The sequence below is a fragment of the Mesoplodon densirostris genome, chromosome 11 (assembly GCF_025265405.1).
Source record: "Mesoplodon densirostris isolate mMesDen1 chromosome 11, mMesDen1 primary haplotype, whole genome shotgun sequence".
In the NCBI taxonomy this organism is placed as follows: Eukaryota; Metazoa; Chordata; class Mammalia; order Artiodactyla; family Ziphiidae; genus Mesoplodon; species Mesoplodon densirostris.
This window is the reverse complement of record NC_082671.1, coordinates 86,879,600-86,903,307: the sequence shown is the minus strand read 5'-3', so window position 1 is coordinate 86,903,307 and position 23,708 is coordinate 86,879,600. Positions and strand designations below refer to the sequence as shown.

The 23,708-nt window shown below is 48.9% G+C and overlaps 1 protein-coding gene across 1 annotated transcript in view; it reads left to right on the top strand.

Annotated features, from left to right (window-relative positions):
* The first annotated feature begins 2,596 nt into the window (after positions 1-2,596).
* The window catches only part of PLXNC1 (plexin C1), a 145,859-nt gene continuing 124,747 nt past the window's right edge, over positions 2,597-23,708 (top strand). The window contains exons 1-2 of the mRNA XM_060112917.1: positions 2,597-3,655; positions 21,726-21,866. Coding sequence (XP_059968900.1) covers positions 2,597-3,655; positions 21,726-21,866 — 1,200 coding nt within the window. The remainder of the gene's footprint in view (positions 3,656-21,725; positions 21,867-23,708) is intronic.

The window sequence follows — 23,708 nt, the reverse complement described above, 5'->3', positions numbered from 1 at the left end:
GGAGCCTTGTCAAAATACTGGCACGTACATGCCCTACTATGCTGTGAAGGGTTCTATGAGCTTCTGCAGACGCTTCTGAGATTTCCAGCAGTGCAAAAATTCTTAAAACATTTCAGGTGGGTAGGGAATGGGGGGGAGTAAGGCCTGATTATCCTGGAGCAGAGAGCGTCTGATTAGCCTAAGATCTCCCGATTCACATCGACCTGGTAGTTCTAGGCCTTCCCCTTCCTCTTCCTCTCTCCTCACCGGTACCCCACCCGCTGTCACTGCAGCAGAAGGAGCCACCTGACAGCTCGTGGGAAAGCATTGGCTGCCTCCCGGCAGGCAAAGATAATGTTCTCCAACTTCAAACAAGGAAATGATGAATGGAAAGATGACCACTCTGAATTCAGCATGTGAGAGCTACTGCTGGAACGCTGCGAGTCTTTAACTGCACGTCTAGGGCCGAAACTGCAGTTCCTCTTCTGCTGCTTGCTTCACCTACCTCACCCTCGTTTCCCCAAGCCTTCCAGACCTCCTTCTCCTGCCCTATCCCTCAGCACTGGGGAGAACTTGGAGCCCTGCTGTAGAAGTTTCAAACCTGCAACAGCTGCTCCTCCAGGAGCATCTGGAGGAAGCCCACGCACCCTGCCCCACCCCCAAACAGATTCTACCTAGAGCTGGGAAACTGGGAGGGGAAGGAAGAAAGGGATTGCGACCAATTAACCTCCCTGGGGCTCTGGCCTGGAAATAGCCTGAGACGGGACAGAGATCCTTTCCCAGGGGTGCATAGGGTCCTCGGGGTCCCCCTGCTGCACCCCCTGGATCACCTGCCAGACGGTAAGGGTGCTGGTGGTGCTATCAGCTGCCTCAGGACGCTGGGAAGTACTGTGCATCCTCTGGGGCCCCTTTCTGAGAAATCATGAACCTACACCCAGGTGTGCAATGATTCACATATTCACTGTGCTGCAGAAATTCTTGGTGGTTTGGGGGGCAACCCAGCTGGCACTTGCCCCCTGGGTGAGTTGGTGAGACCTCAGAGTGTCCAAAGGAAAGAGGTGGGAAAGGAGGAGACAGAGGGAGAGCCTCTAGGGAAATAAGGGTACTTGGCTCTGAGATTAGAAGGTGGGCTGGGGAGGTAGGTTGGAACATTTAACCTGGGGAAGTTTTCTGTCTCACCTGCTAAGAATGATCTCCAGGTAGTACTGTAAAGATCACAGGTGGAACTGTGGCTAGAGGGGGTGGTGTAAGCCCTCCTGGAACTAGATGGAATTCGAATCTCAATTCCGTTGTTTGCCATCAATAGGACCCCGGTAAGTTCTGTAACCTTTCCGTGATCATTCTCCTCTCTACTAAATGGAGGTGATAATAACAGCCATTAATTAAGAGGGTTGTTACGGGTAGTAAACGAGTCTTAATCCATGTAGTGAATTTAGAGCAGGACCCGGCAAGCAGTAAGTGCTCAATAAATATTAGCCATGATCATTCAGGTTAGATGATGAGTAGAACTTTCTAAGTGCTAGGCTTGAAAGCCTGGGATTCCGTTGCCAAGGGAGATTGGAGAACCTTTTCAAATATGGGAGCTCTGGCCCCAGTGATTGTCCAGACCAGAATCTTGGCGCCTGCCTTTCCTCCACCCCATTCCTCTGACCCGGGGAAACCCACCCCCTGTCACAGGGGCGCCTTGGTCCCTTGAGCCTCCGGCTCGCCACCGTCTCCCGCGCTCCTCCCCAGGGCCTCCCTCCCGCCGCTCCACACCTGTCAGCCGCCCTCGCAGCCTCCCAGTGGCCCGAGCTCCGGGCCTCAGCTGCAACCCTTCAGCGCCCTGGGTCCCAGTTCCCTGAGCCTTGCGTATCCCCCCCGCTGCTCTTGTAAACAAAACCCGAACGTTGGAACAGCCCCGCAGGCGGACAGGCGCAGGAGCCTGCTCGGTGCACTGTTAGCGCGCCCCGGGAGCCCCGGGCGAGCCAAGGGGCGATGGTGGCGGCCGCGGTGGCAGCGGCAGGCGGCTCAGCTTTGTTATGAATAGATGAAAGAGGCCACCTACACAGTAACCCAAATTACGAGACCTCCCTCCTCCCTATCTCACCGAATCAAGAAGGGAGGGAGATGGGCGTGGAGGGAGGGAGGGCGGGCGGCCAGGAGGCGGAGGGCGGAGGGCGGAGGGCGGAGGAGGAAGAGGATGAGGAAGGGGGCTAGTTGCATCCCACTTTCACAATGGGAAAGTGAAACGCACAAGCGCACGGAACCTCTCCAGCCCTCCCCGCTTTCCTCGCTCCCCTCCGCCCGTCCCCTCCCTTCCCCTCCGCGCCTCCCCTCGAGCGCCAGCGCTGCACAGAGAGGAACTCTCCGGAGAAGGAGGGCGAGGAGGAAGCGGCACCGGAGCGCGCAGGGCTTGCCGCCGCCGCCGCCGCCGCCGCCGCCGCTGCACAGGCTGCCGGAACGAGCCCGCCGCGCGCCGCCCTCCCCGCTCTCCTTCCCGGGCGAGCCGCTGGGATGGGGCGGCCGCAGGAGCCCGAGCGCGCGCAGGAGCCGCCGCCGCCCGCGTCTCAGTCGCCGCGCGCCTGAGCCGCCGTCGCCGCCGCGCGCCCTGACCGGGGGCGGCCCCCCCAACCCCATGGAGGTCTCCCGGAGGAAGGCACCGCCGCGCCCCCAGCGCCCCGCCGCGCCTCTGCCCCTGCTTGCCTATCTGCTGGCGCTCGCGGCGCCCGGCCGGGGCGCGGACGAGCCCGTGTGGCGGTCGGAGCAAGCCATCGGAGCCATCGCGGTGAGCCGGGAGGACGGCGTGTTCGTGGCGAGCGGCAGCTGCCTGGACCAGCTGGACTACAGCCTGGAGCACAGGCTCTCGCGCCTGTACCGGGACCAAGCGGGCAACTGCACGGAGCCCGTCTCGCTGACGCCCCCCGCGCGGCCCCGGCCGGGGAGCAGCTTCAGCAAGCTGCTGCTGCCCTACCGCGAGGGGGCGGCCGGCCTCGGGGGGCTGCTGCTCACCGGCTGGACCTTCGACCGGGGCGCCTGCGAGGTGCGACCCCTGGGCAATCTGAGCCGCAGCTCCCTGCGCAACGGCACCGAGGTGGTGTCGTGTCACCCGCAGGGCTCGACGGCCGGCGTGGTGTACCTCGCGGGCGACACGAACAGCTGGTACCTGGCGGTGGCCGCCACCTACGTGCTGCCCGAGCCCGAGACGGCAAGCCGCTGCAACCCCGCGGCGTCCGACCGTGAAACGGCCATCGCGCTCAAGGACACGGAGGGGCGCAGCCTGGCCACGAAGGAGACGGGACGCCTCAAGCTGCGCGAGGGCGGGGGTAGCCTGCACTTCGTGGACGCCTTTCTCTGGAACGGCAGCGTCTACTTCCCCTACTACCCCTACAACTACACGAGCGGCGCCGCCACCGGCTGGCCCAGCATGGCGCGCATCGCGAAGAGCTCCGAGGTCCTGTTCCAGGGCCAGGCAGCCCTCGACTGCGGCCACGGCCACTCCGACGGCCGCCGCCTGCTGCTCTCCTCCAGCCTGGTGGAGGCCCTGGACGTTTGGGCGGGCGTGTTCAGCGCGGCCACCGGAGGGGACCAGGAGAGGCGCTCCCCCGCCACCACGGCACTCTGCCTCTTCAGGATGAGGGAGATACAGGCGCGCACCAAGACCTGCAGCTGGGACTTCGAGGCTGAGAACCACTGCGTAAGTCCTAACCCCGTGACGCTGCGGGGAGCGCTCCTGCTGCGGAGCCGCCGGCGAGGCAGAGCCGGAGGGAGAGGGTTGACCTTTACCAGGTCCCGGATTTTACACAGCCCGGCGGCGGCCGTTCTCTTACGGTCTCCGAGACCTCGGGCTACTGTAAAGCATGGCCAGAGGTCCCTGAGGGAGTGTAAGAAGGGAGGTGGCGAGATAGGAGTTAGGCTCAAAACTCTGATGGCTGCATCCCATTGCCATCCTTCTCCGTCCAAACATGGGCGCTTGTTTGGGTCTGAGCCTCGCCGCGCCGCTCCCCCGCCCTTCCCTAATCTCTTCCCCAGGTGTGTGGTTTTAGCGGGCGTGTGGCTTTGAGCCTTGTCCTCAGCGGCGTTACCAAACACAGTGCCCTAGGCAGAGAAGCCCTAGAACCTAAAGGACTTGCCACACCCCAGTCTTTGTGCCCCCCATCTTCCCCCAACCAACCCCGTAACACGTGTGATGTGGTCTGAGGAGTTGGTAGCCTGCTCGACATGGGTCAGCGCTAGCCTGGAACAGAGGCTCAGGCTTGCGGGAACAGAACCCTCGGCGTGACCCCGTGCAAGGGGGCGGGTCTGTGGCTCTGCTGAGCGTGAGCTGTGGTCTCCAGCTGAGGGGAGAGGCTGAGCAGGCTGGAGGTGGCTTTGTGGGTAAAAAGCCTCGCCCTGGAGGGGAGAGCAAGAGAAAGTGTTAGGGTACTTCAGGCAGTTTCTGGGCTCCAGATTGCCTGACTAGATCGCGCGGCTCAGAGGCACCACCCTCCCAGGCAAACGGCAGAGGTTTCCCCTGGGTTCCCAGGGCAGCCACAGCTTGACTCTTGAGATTGGCATTTCTTTGACTGGAAAATAAAGCGGCGGTTCAAGAGGATTCAGTTGATGGGGATTATGGAGCCATTGTGCACTTCTCCGTGGCCGTCTTCCTTCCAAGGCTGCTGGCACGTCAAGTCCACATATGGCTCCTGAGAGGGGAGCCTGCTGAGCGCCTCCTTTATAACTGGACGGAAATCAGAGAGCAGAAATGAACGGCTACAGGTGTTGCCATTGTTTTGATATAAAATGTGTCAGAGAGGAAGGCGAGAAGTCTCCTCTTGGAAAAACGTGTTGTGTTGGTACATTTGTTGTGTAAGCATAGAGGGGACGTTGGCTCTAAGGTATATTAATAAGTGTATGGAAAGACACTCCCATCCCCACCCACGCAGAGCACATCTTACCAAATATTAGCCCTATTATCCAGAAAGAAAAAACGGGTCTCTTGCAAGGCCCCTTAGAATGGTCATTGGCTTCCTCCTCCTTGCCCACTACTTGTGTACTGGGGCGCACACATAATGCCTTCATTTAGTTACTGCTATAATTATTTTAAAGCATAAATAACACATAATGCTCCCTAAATGACTTTGTCTTGCTATACAAGTATAATTTAACATTTCATATCTTTGTGAGAGCCTTATTATGTAACAGTTCAAGTTTGGCAAAAATCACCTTCGACTTCTCCGTTGAAAGACTTGAAAGTAACCCCTACATATTACTTGGTGTCGAGCTTTAGGCATACTTGGTCTCCGGGGTTAATGACAAGACAGCTCGGAGGCCCGCAGCAGGTGATAACAGTGGAAGTCCAAGCTTTGCCATCTGACAGCTGTGTAGATGTGTGGAGCCAAAACATTTCTCTTGACTGCCTTTCTCTACCCACTGGGGCCTGGAGGACTTAGTTCCCTTCCAGACCCAGCAGGCACCCTGAATGCACTCAGAATCCACATTTTGGCTTGATCAGGTGTTCCTACTTGCGCTGGGATGAGGGGAGGGGAAAGTCAGAGAGCTGTTGATCCATCTTCATGGGGAGCTTCTGGGAGGTAGCTGCCCCTTGGGAATCAAGCAAGGGCTAAACACTTGCTGCCGAAAATCTGGAATTGGAAAAATAAATAATTGAGATAGGTCCCTCCCCAGCATGTCTTGCTGCTTTATTTATTGAGAGCTCCCAGTGTGCTCAGAGCTGGGGATTCTGAAAGACGGTGTCCCTACCCCCTGAGCTTGTCATCCAAGTTAAATAATATTCTCCGGTTCAAACAATAGCTTGTCACAGCTGCACAGGTAGGAGCTTGGAGTTTTGCATTTTTTCTTCAAGTAAACTCCTTGCTGCTCTTATGAATTAAAAAGCTTTAGTGGAATTGAATTTCAAGAGAGGTTTTGAATGAAAAAAAAAAGGCGGTCGTTTTGATGAAAACGCTGACAATTTTCTAATCTATTAAATAGGCAGATAAGATACTTCCACAAATATTTGTGCTCTGTGCTGGGTGCCACTGATTCTGCCATTGAGAGGACAATAGCAGGTGGCAGCCCCATTTAATGGGGTTATGGGATCAGTGTGCCCCTGGTTGTCACTCAGAACAATGATGTCATTGGGTTGCATTTGTTCTGTGTTTTATTTTCAGGTTTTCAATGTGTTTTGGAAAAGTCATGCTGAATTACAGGTGCCTAAGATAGATGAAACTTGAAACACTCTAGAGGGAGCCTCAGTAGATTCTAACAGTGATTCCTCCAGAGCAGACAGTCATTTTAACAGTAATCCACAGGCAGCAAGGCACAAGGGGCTAGATTTGCTTGCCTTCTCCTGCTCCCCCTGGATGAGTCGCTCTTATTTTCCATCTTCAGTCAACCATGGGTAGGAAAGTGACAGGAGTGACTTGGTTGTGTTTTCTCATTTCTTGGTTCTCTCCTTATCTCTTGTTGGCTGATTTGCTGGGCTTCAGCTTCTCCCGCTAAAGATTAATTTACAAGATGCCTGTGCAATGAGCGTGTCCTCAGCCGTTCACACGTTGGGCCGTGACTTTTCCTGTCTTGCCTCCAACTTTGAATCCCCTTTCACAACTATCGCAGGAGAGCTTCAGCCTGTGAATGTGCCCAGGCAGCCAAATTCTGTAGACACTCTCTAATAATCCTAATAAATATTTGTACGGCACTTCCTCATATATTACTTCTTTTGTGGCCCTCGTCAAGTCTAAGGTTGATTCTCTGAGGAGCATTCTCATTTACCTGATGAGGAAGCTCAAGATCACTTAAGCAACTCGCTCAAGATAGCAAAGCAAGCATCAGAGCCTCCAGCTTAAACCCAGGTCTCGCAATATCTACTTCTGTATTCTTTCCACCACTTTGGTGCTTCAGACTTTCCCTTCAAAGTCCCCTAATTAGAGGCAGTAACCTACCTCCCCTAGGATATGGGGTTGAGGCTGGAGGGTGCCCCTTGGAGTGTGTTTTAAAACTTAAGGTGATTTTTTTTCATTCTATTCCATAACATATCTATGTGCTTGGGTTAACATAAAAACTGAATGTTTCAAATGATGTACAAGTTAACTTCCTCTTGTTTCTGAACTTCTGTTATCCTTGGCATATGGTAGAAAAGTGTGTGTACCTGAGTTTTGAAGTCTGATTGTTCCAGATTGTTTGGCTGCCATAGTTGGGTCCTGGGGTTGCTTGTGGTTTAAACATGGTGGCCACCCCCTCTATAGTTACTGAGGGTGGCATGTTTCCTACTGTGTCGGCCAACAGGACTGACTCTTCTAGTTCATTCTACCACTTGTGGAGAGAGACACCCGCTTCCTCCACACTCACATAATTCCAAAGCCTGACATAATTTAACTGTCATGCAGACAACCACAAAACACTCACGTGCTCTCCAACAGACAGTAACCCAAGACACTTCTAGCTACTGCATGCAGAAGTGATGTCCCAGGGCCACTCGGCAATGACCCTTATTGACCTCAAAATCCACAGTCTTCCTGCAATGTTTATTTCTTCTTTAGTTTCTGTTATGATCCTGTCTAGCCATTTTGCAGTCTACGGACTAGATGGTGAATTTTACCCCCATACACACATCTGATATGCAAGGGAGATTTAAAAAGCCCAACAACCACTTAGAAAGAGGGAAAAGCAATCATAGCTACTACTGCTGGATGACTGTTATGGCCAGGCTTTGTGCTAAGCACTTCACATGCCTTATTTTTGATTGATTCTCATAATCGCCCTATGGGGCAAGGATTGTAGTTATCATTATGATTTTATGATGAGGAATTGAGGCCCGGAGAGCTTTGGTTGGTTTCCACAACTGGTAAATGGTAGAGGATTGAAGACCTGGGCCTGTAACACACAGCCATGGACAGTCCAGCATCGCAGACATTGGGTTCTGGTGTCAATCCTGTCCTACATGGAGCAGGCTAGGCCCTTGCAACTACTCTGGGAATCAGCTGTTTGCTGGGCATAAGACGATAGAACAGAGAATCCTTGAGTGCGAACGGGGTTTCTGGGTCTGCACGTTTGAACACTTGAAATTCAGACTTTGGGAGGGTTGTAGTTCCTCAGTTGTCAATTTCTAGATCGTGCCGGCACGTTTTGTATTCAGGCTTATAAACGACCTCAGAGAGACTTACAGGATCTTAAAGGACGGCTCCCAGTTTTTGTTCTCAGACAGAAGAACTAGCTCATAAACTAAATCCAGAGATCTCAACCTGTTTAAGTCTGGGTTACAGGCGCTCTTGTCTTTATTAGCAGCCACAATTAAAATACAAGCCCCAGAAGGTCAGGAACCTTGTAACATTTTGTTCTCTGTTGAACCCAGAGTACGTAGCAGAGCACCTTACGAAATACTTGTTGAATTAATAAATGGGGGATCATGTTGGGGATGCTTTCTGTTGTTGGCAGCCACACTTTCCTGAACCTGGCCACCTCATACTCCCTTAACCATTGTCTTTTTCTTGGTGTCCGATGTGTTGGGAGCTCTTTCTTCCCTAGTCCCAGCCTAACTGGCATCCTCCACTCCTCTGAAATCCCCATTCATTGGACTCACCAGGCTTGTGGTCTTGCCAATCTGGGAGTTAACTTTGACCATAGAAACCCAGCATGGTTGGCACTTCTTTGGTATAATTTAATAATGTGCATGATCGTGCCTTTCAGTGGGCAAGAGGAGAGGGCTCTGTGCTGTAGGGCACAAAGCCTCTCAAGAACTTGTAGGGTTCTCAAGTGTAGTCTCTGGACCAGCAGCATTCAGCATCACCTGGGAACTTACTAGAAATGCAAACTCTTGGGCCCCAATTAGAAACTCAGAGTAGGGTGTGGGACCGGCAATCTGTGGTTTAACAAGCTCTCCAGGTGATTCTAATATACATTCAGCTTTTAGAACCAGAGCTGTAAGGTATTGCAATTTCCCTTGTAGTCCAGCTGAGGCACCTGGGATAAGAATTTGTTCCACTGTTTTCATTGCAGCTTTACTTAGGGTCATCTAAAGTAACCAGCTAATTCCACTACCCTTAGATTCCTTATCCTCTTCTAATTGCCCAAAGGAAATACCTAGAAAAACTTCTGAAGTCTTAACTGTTTTTGAGTTTCGAGTCCGAGTCTCAAGATTATCTATAGGTCATAGTTAAATTAGCTCCTTCACCCTTTTGGACAACAGTCTATTTGCATTTCATTCCAGGATGTGGGTTCGGGGGAAGATGTCTAGAGCCTTTACTCTGCTGTACACCACACCAAAATTCTCTTCAAGGGTCTGGTCTTTACAACATCAATCCTGTTACCAGTTTCAATCCTAATTAGGCACGGTTGGTTGTATGAAACAAAGCAAGCTCAAACAAGGGGATGGGGCATTTAGTGGATAGAAACAGTGCTGAGAAACAGAGCAGTGCTGTGCAGTGGTTGCCTGCACAGACTCTGGAGCCAGGTCGACTACCACTTCCCAGTTGTGTGACCTTGGGCAAATTATTTAACTTTTCTGTGCTTGTTTCTTCATCTAGAAGTAGGGATCCTATTTGTTTCATAGGATTTTTGTCTGGATCCATGAGTTAATATGTATGAACGCTACCTGACCTATAGTAAATGCTGTGTATGTATTTACTATCATTACTATCGTGATTATTTAGGAGTGCTAGGGTGGGGCTTTCTGATACAGAGTGGGAAGGGGGTCTGGACTCCCGGCAGCGGGAAGGGGCGCGACAGCAGGAAGTGTGACGCATGCTCATTCTAAGGTTTCATTGTCCACATGACCTAGCGTGGCTGCTTCCCTCAGTCCTGCTACGAAGTGACCACCTCGGCTTCCTCAAATATCTGCCCCTCACCCCCTCCACCTGAATGTGCCTCAGCCTGACCTGATCCCACTCTGCCTTTCAGTAGCATTTAACCTCTGCATTGGCTACCAACTGGCCACAGCTTTCTATATTTAGTTCAAATTACCAGGAAAGAGAGAGAATGGGGTCCAACCCATCCTTTCACTCCAGATGATGAGCCCTCATTCGGGGTAGGGATTCATTGCCCTTGGGGCAGGTACTGACCCCAGGTCCAGTCAGAAGAAGGAAGACCATGCAGTGGTCCCCGGTAGGTGTGTGGGTGGGCTGCCTTGGAATGGAAAGGTGGAAGAGCCACACCGCGATCACCATGTTGACTACAGCAGCATGGAATCATCTCTACCTCCCTTCAGGCTTCTCCATGACCTACCTCTGTCTTCCTTGAATATGTGGTGGCACATAGCTGATGATCACTGAGGCCTGCTCAGAGAAACACCGAAGTCCGCTGGGGGACAATTTGTAGGCATCCTGGGTCTAACTTGTTTGTGGGAGCAGGGGCATGGTAGCGGTAAGATTTTATTTTTTTATCAATTGCGCTCATCGTTTTTCTTAGCATTTTCATCAAGATAGAAAATTAATACTAATTTATATACTATCGCAAAACCAAATAGAATTGTGACTTAAGTTTTACTGTTTCTGTAGTTGATGGGTTTGACTGTCTAATCAGTAGTTACACGTAGTGTCTCCTCAGGAATTACGAGGGGGATTTGACCCCAGCAATCCCCACCCCACCTCTCTGGCCAATGTTCTTTTTTTTTTTTTTTTGCGGTATGTGGGCCTCTCACTGTTGTGGCCTCTCCAGTTGCGGAGCACAGGCTCCGGACGCGCAGGCTCAGCGGCCATGGCCCACGGGCCCAGCCGCTCCGCGGCACGTGGGATCCTCCCAGACCGGGGCACGAACCCATGTCCCCTGCATCGGCAGGCGGACTCCCAACCACTGCGCCACCAGGGAAGCCCTGGCCAATGTTCTTATTGAAGAAGTCGGCAAACTTTTTCTGTACAGGTCAGATCATCAATATCGTAGGCTTTGCAGGCCACATACAGTTTCTGTTGCAATTGCTCAACTCTGCCATTGAAGTGTGAAAGCAACCATAGACAACATATAAATGAACAAGCATGGGGATATTCCCGTAAAACTTTATGGACACAGAAATCTGAATTTCATGTATAATTTTCACTTGTCATAAAATATTATTCTTTTGATTTTTTTCAACCATCTAAAAATGTAAAAACTCTTAGCTTGGCAGGGGGTCATTCAGAAAAACAGGCAGCAGGCTAGATTTGGTCCACAGCTGGTACTTTACCGACACCTGCTGTAACAGAAGGGGTGAGAATAAAACATTCACATTGCCCTAAGACATCGTGAGAGATTTAGCAAGAAGGTGGTGCGGAAGCCCCAAGAAGGAGTGTCACACTCAGCGTGGGAGGACCTGGGAGTCTTCAGAGAGGTGATGCTGGAGCTGTGTCTTAAAGCCAAGTAGAAGAGGCAAGAGAGGGCGTTCCAGAGACAGGGCACAGCTTGTGCACAAGCGGGAAGTTGAATAAGCTTGTGAACCGCAGGTAGCTCACCCTGGCTGGGGAGTGTCCAGAAATGAGCATGCAGGGCCAGATGGCAAAGGGCTTAATAAGACTGGCCAAGATGGCTGGATTTTATCCTGATGGTCAGTTGTTCTCAGACTTGCTAAACCTGGGCTTTACATCTTAAACCAGAGGCTCAGTATGAGAAAAAGGCTAATAAATCATCATTGACCTGCTGTTCTGGGTGAGGCCATTGCCAAGTGCCGGGGCTCAGGGTGAAGCAGGGGTGGGGAGGTTCCCAGAATCCTGCAACTCGCCCTCCCCCCACCCCCTGCCTGTCCCTGTGGCATCTCAAAGGAACTTCTGGGACTCTGCTGAGCAGGGTGTGAAAGCCATGGTCCATGGCTGATGGAGGACAACGGCAGGGCTCTAGGCAGACATGATCTGATCGTGTTCTAGAGAGATCACTCAGAAGAATGGATGAGGCAAGATGAGAGGCAAAACCGCTGATTAGAAGGACCAACAAATACTTCTTGAGTTCCTACTGTGTGCCAAGCACTGTGAGGAAATATTTCTACCAGTGATGAACAGAGTAGACAATAAATATGCAGCAAATAAAGAGGTTATTTTTATATTAAAATGATAGCTAGCACTCCTAGAGCACTCACTTCGCACCAAGTATTGTCCTAAGTCAGCCCTTTACCAATATTAACTCGTTTAATCCTCACCACAGCTTTACGAGATGAGTAATGTTGTTACTTCCATTTTACAGATGAGAAAATGAAGGCCCAGGCTGAGATGGGGGCCCTGAGAGAAATAACAGGACGTAAGAGAGCCGTATTAGTTGAGGTGCTGGGGAAAGTTCTCTTTAAGGAGGTTGAGTTGCCACCAGGAAGATGAGAAAGGATAGCTGTACACGTCCCCAAGGGGAACTGGGGAGCAGTGCAAGGCCTCGAAAGGGGAAATGACTGGGTCATTCTGAAGAAGCGAAGGCTAGCGTGGTCGAGGTAGGGAGGTGGAGCGGGGAGAGTGTTGGGGGAAGAGGTTGTGTGGGGGAAGAGGTTGGGGAAGGAAGCGGCAGCGGATCCTGTAGTCCTGGTGGGCAGTGGGAAGGAGCTTATATTTTTTTTCTGAAAGCTTAGAAGAGCCTTTGAAGGGAAAGGACACCACTGGATTTGAATTCCTAAAGAAATGGCTGCCCTTTGGGGCATGAATGAGAGATCGGCCCCAGCGGAGGCAGGAGGCCCTCGAGGTAGTCCAGGTGAGAAATAACGTTGCCTTGGTCTAGAGCGGTGGCCGCCACGCACGTGGAGAGAAAGAGCTGGACTGCGTGGGCTGCAGTAATCCAGGTGAGCGTGTTGGAGACCTGAACTGAGGTGGTGGCAGTGCAGGTGGGGAGGAGGGATCCAATGAAATAGCTTTTTAAGATGTAGAATTGAGAGGTGTCGGTGACCAATTAGTTTAATTTTTGTCGAGTTTTAGATAGCTTTGGGACCCCCAGAAAGGGCCATTAAGCAAGCGGTTGGCCAGGAAGTGAGGAATTGGGGATCCACTCTGTCAGCCTCTGTGGAGTGCTAGCTGTGTGCCAGGCTCTGTGTTGGGCTCAACACGGTGCCATTGGGGCTGTAAGTGCCTTGAGGGGATTGGCCGGGGTGTCTCATCAGTGTTTCCCAGGCATCCAGAATGTCGTCTACTGCACGGTGGGCCCTCAATAAGTATTTGTTGAACTGGAAGGAAGGTGCTGTCCATCTAGTGGAGAAGATGTGGTTACAGCTCGGCGAGATAAGAGCTTCCAAGAGGAGCCCAAGCCCCTGGAGCTGTGTTTATAGGAGGAATAAAAGCCAGGTAGCCTAGAGAGAGGGGAGTTTCCCTGTGACTCCCTCACCAATGAGGCCGGATTCCTGGTCTTTCCCTCCTGCCCCTCCAGCCTGGTCTTGGAAGAGTCCACTTGAGAAGCATATTCTCTAACATATCAACTGTTCCTAATTATTCTGCACTGACGTCCTTCTGAGGTTCCTTTGCCATCAGCGAGCAGTCTTAGAAATTGGATTCCATGTGCTGGTCTTTGCTTCTCTGAGGCATCAGGAGGGCTAGGTGGCCCAGAGCAGCTGGTAGTTTTAGGTGTCACCCAGTCTCAGTCTCCTGGGCTTAGCAACATCTCTGTGCCCCTCCCTCCCATGGAGCCCTTGTGCCGTGGACCTCTGGGGACCTGTGCTGTGGACCCTCCTCAGAGCAGTGGTTTTAAACACATAAAATAAAAAGAGAGAGTTGCAAAATGAACCAATTATATTGATCTACAGATATATCAAAATGGTTTTTCCAATTTGAAATAGAGAAATATATCTTAGCACATTAAATAGCAAGACCTAGCAGCGGTAACTACCATCATTTCAAAGTAGCGATAAGCACAAATGATATTTTGAGATACCTGCAACAACTGTAAAATGATATGAAAATATCTGATTCCTTTTGATGACAAAGTCACAGGTTCAGTTAATATAACTGTGGTCTGCATTCATAATTAAATGAAATGCTGAATTTCAGTCAGAGTTCGCTAAAATAGAGATTTTTTTCTCATCCGGTTTCATGGATTCCTGGAATTCTTTGCAGGAACTGTGGATGTCAGTGCGGTCCCCACTCCAAGCACTCATTCCGTTACTGTGTGTGTCAGAAAACCAATGACAAGATGCTGCATTTTGTTTCAAAACTCATTTGATTGGCTTAGGTTGACAATAGGCAGTTCAGTCCCACCTGGATTTTTACAGGTCAGGCACTTGGCCAAGAGCCAAGTGTTCCATAAATGGACTGGATGGAGCAGGTGGGTGGGTGGAGAAGCCTCAGAAAGGTTAAGTGACTGCTTAGAGACAGCTCATAAGTAATAGAGCTTGAATTTGAACCCACATTGTTTTTTTACCCTAAATCTCTTGTTCTTTCTACTCTTCCATGCTACCACTATGTTATTCAATATTTCTATTTTAAAGAGTTAGTCAAATGCAACAGTTCACAAGTTATGCTGTTCTAATCATGGGAGAACAGTGCTATTATTCTTCACTTTGGTTAGAGGATACGAAAATACCTAAAGTAGTCTGTTTACTTAGAGCCTCATTTTAAGTACACTGAGTCTGTAGACTGTCTATAGATGGAGATGGCAAAAGACCTAGGAACTGTTTTTTGCAAACTGTCAGTGAACTATGGGTGTGAAATTTAGAGAAGGCCAAGCTACATGGCAGCAGATGTGGGGTAGTTTAGTATTGTTCCCCAAGGCAGAACCAAGGCCCAGTGCTTGCAAGGGACAAATTTTGTAATGAACTTTTGTAGAACTTTGTAATGATTAGACCTACTTAGCAATGTACCAGGGTTGCCTGGTGAGATATTGACTGAAAGCATTCAAATATTGATCCATGTATTCATTCATTCATTCAATAAATGTTTATTGACAACTAACAACATGCCAGATGCTGAGGTATATGCTGCAGAGCGTAGAGTAAGATAAACTATTGTAGAGCTTAGAGTCTACTGGGAGACAGACATTAAATAAAAAAATTTAAAGCAATGTAATTATAATTATTTTCAAGGAAACAAATGGAATGTTATGATTCAGAATAACTACTGGCCTAGGGATAGGATGATCTATAGTCATGTGTCCATGAGGAGGTGACATTGAACTTGAAACCTGAAAGATTTTTAAAAAAAACCAGCCTACAAGGTGTGAAGAGAGGAGAGGTCGCAGAAATAGCATATGCAAAGGTCCTGAGGCAGAAAGATGGGAACAAGTTAAAGAGTCTGAACGAAAGACACTGTGGGAACTGTAGCAGAGTGAAGGAGAAGAGTGACAAGGGATGAGTTTGAAGAAGTAGGCAGGGACCAGATCAGGTAGGACCTGGGGAAGCATTCGGGTTTAATTCTAAGTGTGATAGAAAGCCGTTGAAGAATTTTAGTCAAAGAAGTAACGTGGCCTACTTTATACATTAAAGAATCACTCTGGGGCTTCCCTGGTGGCGCAGTGGTTGGGAGTCCGCCTGCCGATGCAGGGGTCGCGGGTTCGTGCTCTGGTCCGGGAGGATCCCACATGCCGCGGAGCGACTGGGCCCGTGAGCCATGGCCGCTGAGCCTGCGCGTCCGGAGCCTGTGCTCCGCAACGGGAGAGGCCACAGAGGTGAGAGGCCCGCGTACCGCAAAAAGAAAAAAAATCACTCTGGCTACTGGATGGAGCATAGATTGTAGGTTGAAAGAGAGAAACCAGGAGGCTCTTGCTGTAGATCAGGAGTGAGATGATGGGGGCTTGGACTGGGTGGAAACCATGGAGATGGAGCAGATAGATGTAAGATTGCTGGGAAATTCAGCTGAGATTTTTCAGGTATTGGGTGTGGGGAGTGATGGAAAGAGAGGTGCTGAGGGTGGATGTTGGTACCATTCACCATGATGGGGAAGATAGGGAGGGAGAGAGTTGGAGGGAAGAAATGTCTAGATAATCATTTTCCAGCAACTCTGAAATCTTGGGAGCGATTCCACAGGTTCTCAAAGATGATGCCATTTATTTAGAGGGTATTTAGCAGTGCGAGAGAGGGAGCTTTTGCAGAAGTCAAAATGATGGTGGGGGGTACTACTGGTATTCTTGGGCGGGTGTCAGGGATGCTGAAAGTCCTGCCTCATGGAGGACAGCCCCCATAGTGAAGAAATATCCCATCTAGAATGCCAGTAGCTTCCTCATGGAAAAACATGGTTGAACTGTGTCTCTTCCAACTCTAAGAATCTAGGAAAATGCCTTTTTTTGACACTATCAGCAATGCATATATTTTTGTGAATTGTTCGAGTCAGGTTGTCTTTTTGTAGGTAATTGACTGAAAGTAGCCACGTGGAAGGGATGGAGATTTAGATGGGGGGTGGAGTGTAAAGCAGGAAAAAGGAAGGATAAATCTTGGAGAGTGGGACTTTGGCAGTAGGAAGGCCTGGGAGGTTGGAGGACACTGGGGCCTTGGAGGGAGGGAAGCAGGTGGGAGAGCCCGTGGGAGGATGCGAAATACAAACCTCACCACTGTGCATGTTTCCCGTGGCTCAGTTGCACGCCCCCCATGCTTGCCTGGTATAGAGGCTGCCCAAGTATGTCCCTAAACTTCCCTTCTTTATTCCTCCTGCACACTTTGAACTTTTCCTTTGGATCATTTGAGTCCCCAAGGTTAATTCTTCCTTCAGATGATCAGAGAGGTGCCATAAAGTTAGAACCCGATCAGTGCGGTATACTCTAGAAGAATAAAGAAAAGCGACAGGTGCCTTAACGGCCAATAAAACCACTATCTAACTTGGGTGAATAGCTGTTCTTTCCATTCTCTAGCTTGATAAAGATAGTTTTCCAATTATTTCCACACGCATGATTTCATTTGGGCCTCACACCAATGCTAATAGACAGGGCGTGTGTATTATTGGGTCCATTTTACAGATTTGGTTATTGATGTTCAGGGACTTGCCCAAATCAAGCAGCCTGTCAGGGACGGAGCAGGGCCAGATCATAGGCGTAGGACTCCTGCTGAGGTTTCCTGACTGCAAGTAGGCCCCTGGGTAAGTAATGATGAAGAAGCTGCTTCCCATGAGTGTATGCCAAAGAGGAGCAGGCTACAAAATTAACTGCCCGAGAGGCTTTTTATCAACGTGTGAGAAGTGCCAGTTGGTATTTGCCCCGGCCCCATAAAGAAAAACCAAAATAAGGGAGTCCTTTCATCACCTTGGGGGATCAAAGACTTGACTTTTACTGTCTCCCCAACACTTGAGGGGCCACTTTTGTGCCCGTTTCCTCCAGCTGTCCCCATAATAGCTGCAGCGTGGCTGTGAGCCCTCTATGTGATCCTTGCTGAGTCAGGCCATCTTCCACGTGGTAGGGGCAGGGCCACGTGGTACTCAAATCCAGAGTGTGCCATTCACACCCTAGAATTCATGGCTCGTGCCCCCTGGAATTGGGCAGTGCACACTGGGGGGTGTTTATGGTCAATGAAAGATCGTATGAAGGAGCTACAAGGAGGTCAAGCTGTTTCCCTCGTGATGTGCCGTTTCCCTCGTGATGTGCCCAGTATTCCCTGAATACTCCCTCTCTCTCCCTCTCTCTCCCTCTCTCTCCCTCTCTCTCCCTCTCTCTCCCTCTCTCTCCCTCTCTCTCCCTCTCTCTCCCTCTCTCTCCCTCACACACACACACACACACACACACCCAGCACTCACCCCTTCCCAGTAGCCTTGGTTCGGCTTTGGTGTGTCAAGCCCAAGGCTCTCTCTTTTTTAGCCCAAACATCATTTGAGACAAGGTAGCTTTTCCCTCAAACTGAAAAAAGTTTCCCTCTGAGAGCGGGCTCAAGTGTAGGCGGGACGTGTGGTTAGACATGGCAGGCAGGAGACACAGAGTGACAACTCTGAGGGAACCAAGAAAGCCCAAAGGGGAGACAAGGTTTAGAGCTGAATCAAGATTGGATTTTGTCGCGCAAGGCAGAACTGGCAAAAGCATCATTACAAGGCATTAACCTTGTTACACACAGAAGAACAAGCAGAGGCCGGAATTCAGAAATAAATTACACGTAATAAACTAGACAGAATAGGCTGAGAGCAACATTAGTGATTATGCCCTAAAGGGAGAGAAGGGCAAGACAGAAAATAGGCCAAAAAAAAGAGTGAAAATAATCTCTGGACACAGGGGGCCGACTGCACTATTTTCTCCCTTTTTTCTACTTGGCTCCCCAGGTATTAATTTCACTTTTGTGAGCAGGTTTCTCTGGAGGCTGTCTTTCTTTTGTTTGCATTTGCTGAAATGAGCAAAAGAAAGCCATTCAGAGGGTTCCTTTTTCCATTCACAGGGACCTGTCCATTTCTGTGTGTTTCCAGCACAAAAGAATCCATTTCCATTCAGCCAGAGCAGCCCTTCAGTTTACTTGAGGTCCAAGCCCGGTCTTTCCTATTTTCTTCCAGGCTCGCTGTTGTAATTGGCTACACAATCCTGACTGTGGCCAGGATCCTCCAGGGTGAGGGGAACAAGCGCTTGGCCAGTTCCTGGTCCTTTGTAGCCGAGGAAAAGCTAGAGTCTAGTGCCATGTCCCCAGCCACGACTCTCATTTCTTACACAGGGACTTGCTTTGCGTTGCAAGCAATAAGCAGCGGCTTAAATCATAACATCATTGTTAGTAAAAAGTGTAAAGCTTGGAAGTCTGAGCTCAGTGGTGTCCTCAAGAACCCAGGGTCTCTTGTCCTTCCCTTGCACCAATCTGTTGGTTTTCATCCTCCATCTTGAATGTCATGGAAGCAAAATGGCTGTCACCACTCTGCACGGGTAGCCTCACATCACAGATTCTGAAGAGAGGAAGTGAGGGAAGAGGGGCAAATGAGTTCTCCTCAAGAGCCTCCTCTTATCAAGGAGGAAGCTTATTCCCAGAAGCTCCTCCAGTGGACTTCTTGCATCTCACAGACCCAAACTGGGCCACATGGCCACCCCTAGCTCTAAGGAGTAGGAAAGCAAGTACCAGGCAACGGGGAATGGGATTACTGTGTGGCTTAGACTAGTCCTGGTTTCCCAGGCTTGGGTTTATTGCTACCTGAACAAAATAAGGGCTTTGTGGCAAAGGAGGAGGTGGGCATAACTGCCACAGGTGTGGCAGCAACCGTTTGTGTTTTTAAATAAGGTAATGATAGCAAACGTGGATTGTGTGTTACTATGTGCCAGACGCTGTTCTTCTAAGCTTTACCTAGGCTTGTGTCTTAACTCATTCGGTCCTCATGATGAGTCTATGACATAAATGCTGTTATCGTCACTTGCATTGTATAGAGGAGGAAACTGAGTCACAGAGAAGCTAAGTAATGTGCATAAAATTACATAGTTAGAAAGTGACAGAGCCAGGATCGAAAGCCTGGAGGTCCGGCTCCCTACCCTGTACTATCCTTATTTAGTCGGAGTATTATAAAAGATTCCAAGCAGCACACAGTAAGTGCAAGTTACTACTAATAATAGCAGCTAGCATGTATCAACATGTTATTATTACTACCATCATTATTATCTCTTCCTCATAACTACCCTACTGATCATACACCATTGGCCTTATTCACAGCTGAGAAAGCCAATCCCAACAGGGTTCGATAAATTGCCCACATCACCCAGGGGATGAGAACCAAGCTTGAATGCAAACCTAACTTCTCTGACCCCTAGTCCCAGGTGGTTTGTTTTATGCCACCAGCTCTCAAATTCGGGAACATTGATTTAATGGCCCTACTACTAACCCATGCTATTGATCCAGGACTTAATTTGGAAAACTGTAATTATTGAGAAACAGTCAGAAGCCAGGGAAGGATGCTAGAGAGGATGGGACAGTACTTTAGAAGCAATTTTCTCTTTGTTCATTTTCGGCTTTTGAGCCACTTCTGGGATTTTTTGGAGTCAGTCTTTCACAAACAGAATATCTCATCCCACCTCAGCCAAGGCTAACTGTGATGTCACGGTTCTTGGCTAATCTAAATAGCTACAGTTATTAAGCACCTACTATATACCAGACGTGGGAGGACACTATCCCATCTGGTCCTTGTGGACGGATAATCAACAGTCCGCAGTCATTACTCTGTCTGTGTCGTGGGATGAGGGAAAACGGAGTCCTCCAGCCAAAGATAGTGGTGTTAGAACATTCCAGATGCCCAGGCAGAGATGACGTCCAATTCTCTGAGTTAAGCACTTCTGAGATGCTCAAATATTTAATAAAAAGAAGAGGTGTAGTCAGCCGATTTTAAGTTTGAACAATTCTGGTTTTATTTTAAAGCAAGATGTGTGGTGTGGGTTTATTTTTTTTTTTTTACATCTAAAGGTCACCGACTTTTCTTTTTTTCTGCTCATGGTCAGGAGGCATCCTTACCTAAACAGTGATCTATTGTTCTGATTCTTAGACCCACAGAGATTTTTTTTCTCAGCTTCATTTTAACAGGACAGTTCCTCATCTTCCCCGACTGTATGAAAAGTATATTTTTAACAGGAAAAAAAAAATCTCCAATGGGCTTTCTAAAAATCTTCTTAAACTGAGTTCACTATGGAATATTGTATGCAGATAAGCCACGTTCTCTTAGGTTATGACATCTTTTCCTTGAGCAGAGATCAGGACATTGGCGAAATCCTTGCCAGCATGTCTTTTCCTCCCAGTGTAACTTCAACAAAGAAATATAGACGGCACTTTAAAGGCTTCAGAAATCAATTTAGTCCATGAATCCATTTAGTGTAGATGTTAATGAAACTTGGTGGGTTTAAAAATAATGAATATTTAATAAGACATAAATTGAAAGACATAAACACTGTCGGCAGTAATATAATGAAGTTAATAAGTCTTAGCCTCCCCCTGCCTACCTCCCCCCTCTCCAAACGGGGCAATTTTAGGAGTTGTGATGCTTACAGAAGTTTGCTGGCTCTCCTATTGGTTGAAGCGTAGATGTGCCTTTGCAAACCTTAGTACGGTTGGGAACCAAACTCTGGCAGATAAAGTATGCTATCGCACTGTGTTCAGTAGCTGCAGAAGGCAACGACACTTTCTAGCTCCATATCTTCCAGAGATTTGTGTAACAAACTCGGTTTCCTGTCGTTGAAAGCAGGAAGCAGCATGAAGCACTTCATGCCTTTAAACAAGGAAGAAAAAGACATTTTGGTCGACACACTGCCTGCTCTGGATTTAAAGAGGGGCTTTATTTAATGATCAGGAGTGAGCATGTGATTCCATGTGCTCAGAACCTCAGACCATTTAAATGCCTTCAGGTTGAGAGTTAGGCTTTCCATTTCTTCTTCAAGAACATCAGCACCGGGTCCAGCCCTTGTGCTTGGTTCCTCTTTAGCCCTGTGGCTCTGTCTTACCCACCATCCATGACTCTGTCTTTCCCCCTTTACCCTCTGAATGACTTACCCTGTCTTTGGGCTAACACACTGCACTCTTCTTGTAATCCAGAGTCCCTCCTCTCTGCCATCACACCCAATAGGATGGTCCGTCTCACATCTCTGGAAGTGGCTTGTTTAACCTCACAGAAGCCAAACCCTTGTTAAAATAAATTTGAGCATGATCCTGCAAACAACCATGTATAAGACTGTCTCCCTCCCAATTCAGCGGTGGGCTCTTCTTTGGCAATAAAGTGGAACTCAGTTTCATATATCAGCTGGGGGAGCGTTAAATGGATGGCTAGCTCACTGCTGGCAATCAGTACATGTTAATACACAGTAAACAAACGGCTTTCCATGGGTTGGGCAAGCGTGGTGATTCTGCCGATAAAGGGGATAAAAGGTTGTTCCTGGGGATCTTGTCTAAGAAAATGTATTGGGGGCTCCAGTAGGATCCTTCCCAGGTGGGCATCAGTGGCATTTTATCATCATGAGAATTATCACTGTTAAAAATTATCTTTGTTTTTATTTGTGCGTTTGTGTTGCATGTTCAGAATGACAAGGATCAACCTGAAAGAGTCCAACCAATCGCATCATCCACCTTGATCCATTCCGACCTGACATCCGTTTATGGCACCGTGGTAATGAACAGGACTGTTTTATTCTTGGGGACTGGAAATGGCCAGTTACTTAAGGTTAGTTTTCTGTGCCTTCTTCCATGTCGATTTTAGTATTGATCCATTTTGTGCTTTTGTGTTTTGTATTTTGTATTGCTTCTGGGTTATACACAAGACCATACCAACTGCTTTGTGAACTGCTCAGAGACACCTCCCCTCACCGAAATGGCCTGAAAGAAATTTCTGGAAATCTATTTGTAATAACCTCCTACTCATGTATGGAAGCGACAGACCCCTTGCTTCCTGGGAACTTGCCAAGACGGTTCCCTTCCTTACTCACAGGCTGCCTGGGTGAGGCACATGGGGACCTGGCCCCTACCGCATCCCAGCGCACCCTCCTAAGACTTTTAACTTTTCAGTTCTATCTCCTTTATAATGGAAATGTACAAAGCACCTGATTTCTCACAACTTCAAAGAGGTAAAAGATTATAGGGCTAAAAAGAAGAAAAAAAAACAGATGTTCCTTCTCCCCGGCCCACCTGCCGCCCGCAGAGGGGGTGGTTCATTTTCTAACCTTCCTACCCACACCCGCCACAGAAAGGTTAGAAATCTGAAACCCTTTGAGGCTCCCCTTGCCTTTTATCTCTGAGAACTGTTTATTTGCACTGTGTGGATACACCACTGGTCCAGTTGAGATTTTTATTCACTGGGGGGGTGGGGTGGGGGGGGAGGTGCAGGGGGAAGGAGAAGAAAATAAACTCAGAGATACCACATGACTTGTTTGAAATTATAGAGCAGTTATCAATTTCTTCAGCAAGCGTTTAATGAGCACCTTCTGTGACCTCCACTAGCATTCGTGGTTGAGAATTGCACTGTTTCTTTCACCCTAGGCAGATTCTCCTTTGCCTCTCTATAGCCAGTCAATTTACTGTCAGCTCGGATTCTAAGCTGAATATTAACAGATTTGTTTTCTCAACTGATCTCCCACTGATAACTAGCTGTGTGACTTGAGGTAAATCTCTTAACCTCTCTGAGCCTCCATTTCCTCATCTGTAAAATGAGATTGTACTAGATGACCTAAGAAACCCCTTTCTCTTCTGGTGGTCTCTAATTAGCCAAACCTGCTTGCTTGCTTGCTTTCTCCAAATGTGCCTTGCGTGCGGCTCCCACACCTTTGCTCACCCTGTACCCCCTTCCTGGATTGCTCTCTTTTTTTCTCGGCTTTACTGAATCCTGCTTATCTATACTTTGGTGCAACTCAAACTCCGCCTCCTCTCTGAGGACTCCGAAGCCTGGAGTGATCACGTTTCTCCCTCATCTCCTGAAATACTCATTGTCTGTATCATTCTTTTGGCTCATTACAAATGTCTTGCTTTGATGCCTAACCTTTGCACTTGTGTTTGTCTTGCCTTCCCAGCTTGATTTTAAGCTTCTTGAGAAGGGGGCCGGGAATTCCCACAGCCGGATACAGTGCTGAGTGCCTGGTAGATAGTTGATTTAATCTGTTTTCTTTGGAGGAAACCCAGTAACATATTGGAGGGGGTTTGTTTGTATACACATGCTTTTAAAATATACATTGATCATCTTTCCTTTTGTGTTAGCTTTATCTCCTGGGGAAAGGTAAATACCCGCCAGTGCTCGTATACAAGTTGCTCAGTGCCCGTGAGGCAATGTCTGGAGCTACACCAAGCTGGTCAGGCTAATTGGACCCGTTCGCCTGGCGGAAGAAGTTTCCATCAGTCCTTACTGGGTCTCCTTGCCAATTATCTCTTCAGATTTGGGATATTTTTGACGAGTGTTGTGACAAGAACACTGTTTCCCCAAAGCAGAGCCAACCAAACTGTTAGATGGTAAATTGGAGGTGAATAAATTGGAGGTGAAGGAACACTGGCTATAAATAGTTTCCCATGGGAAGGCCTG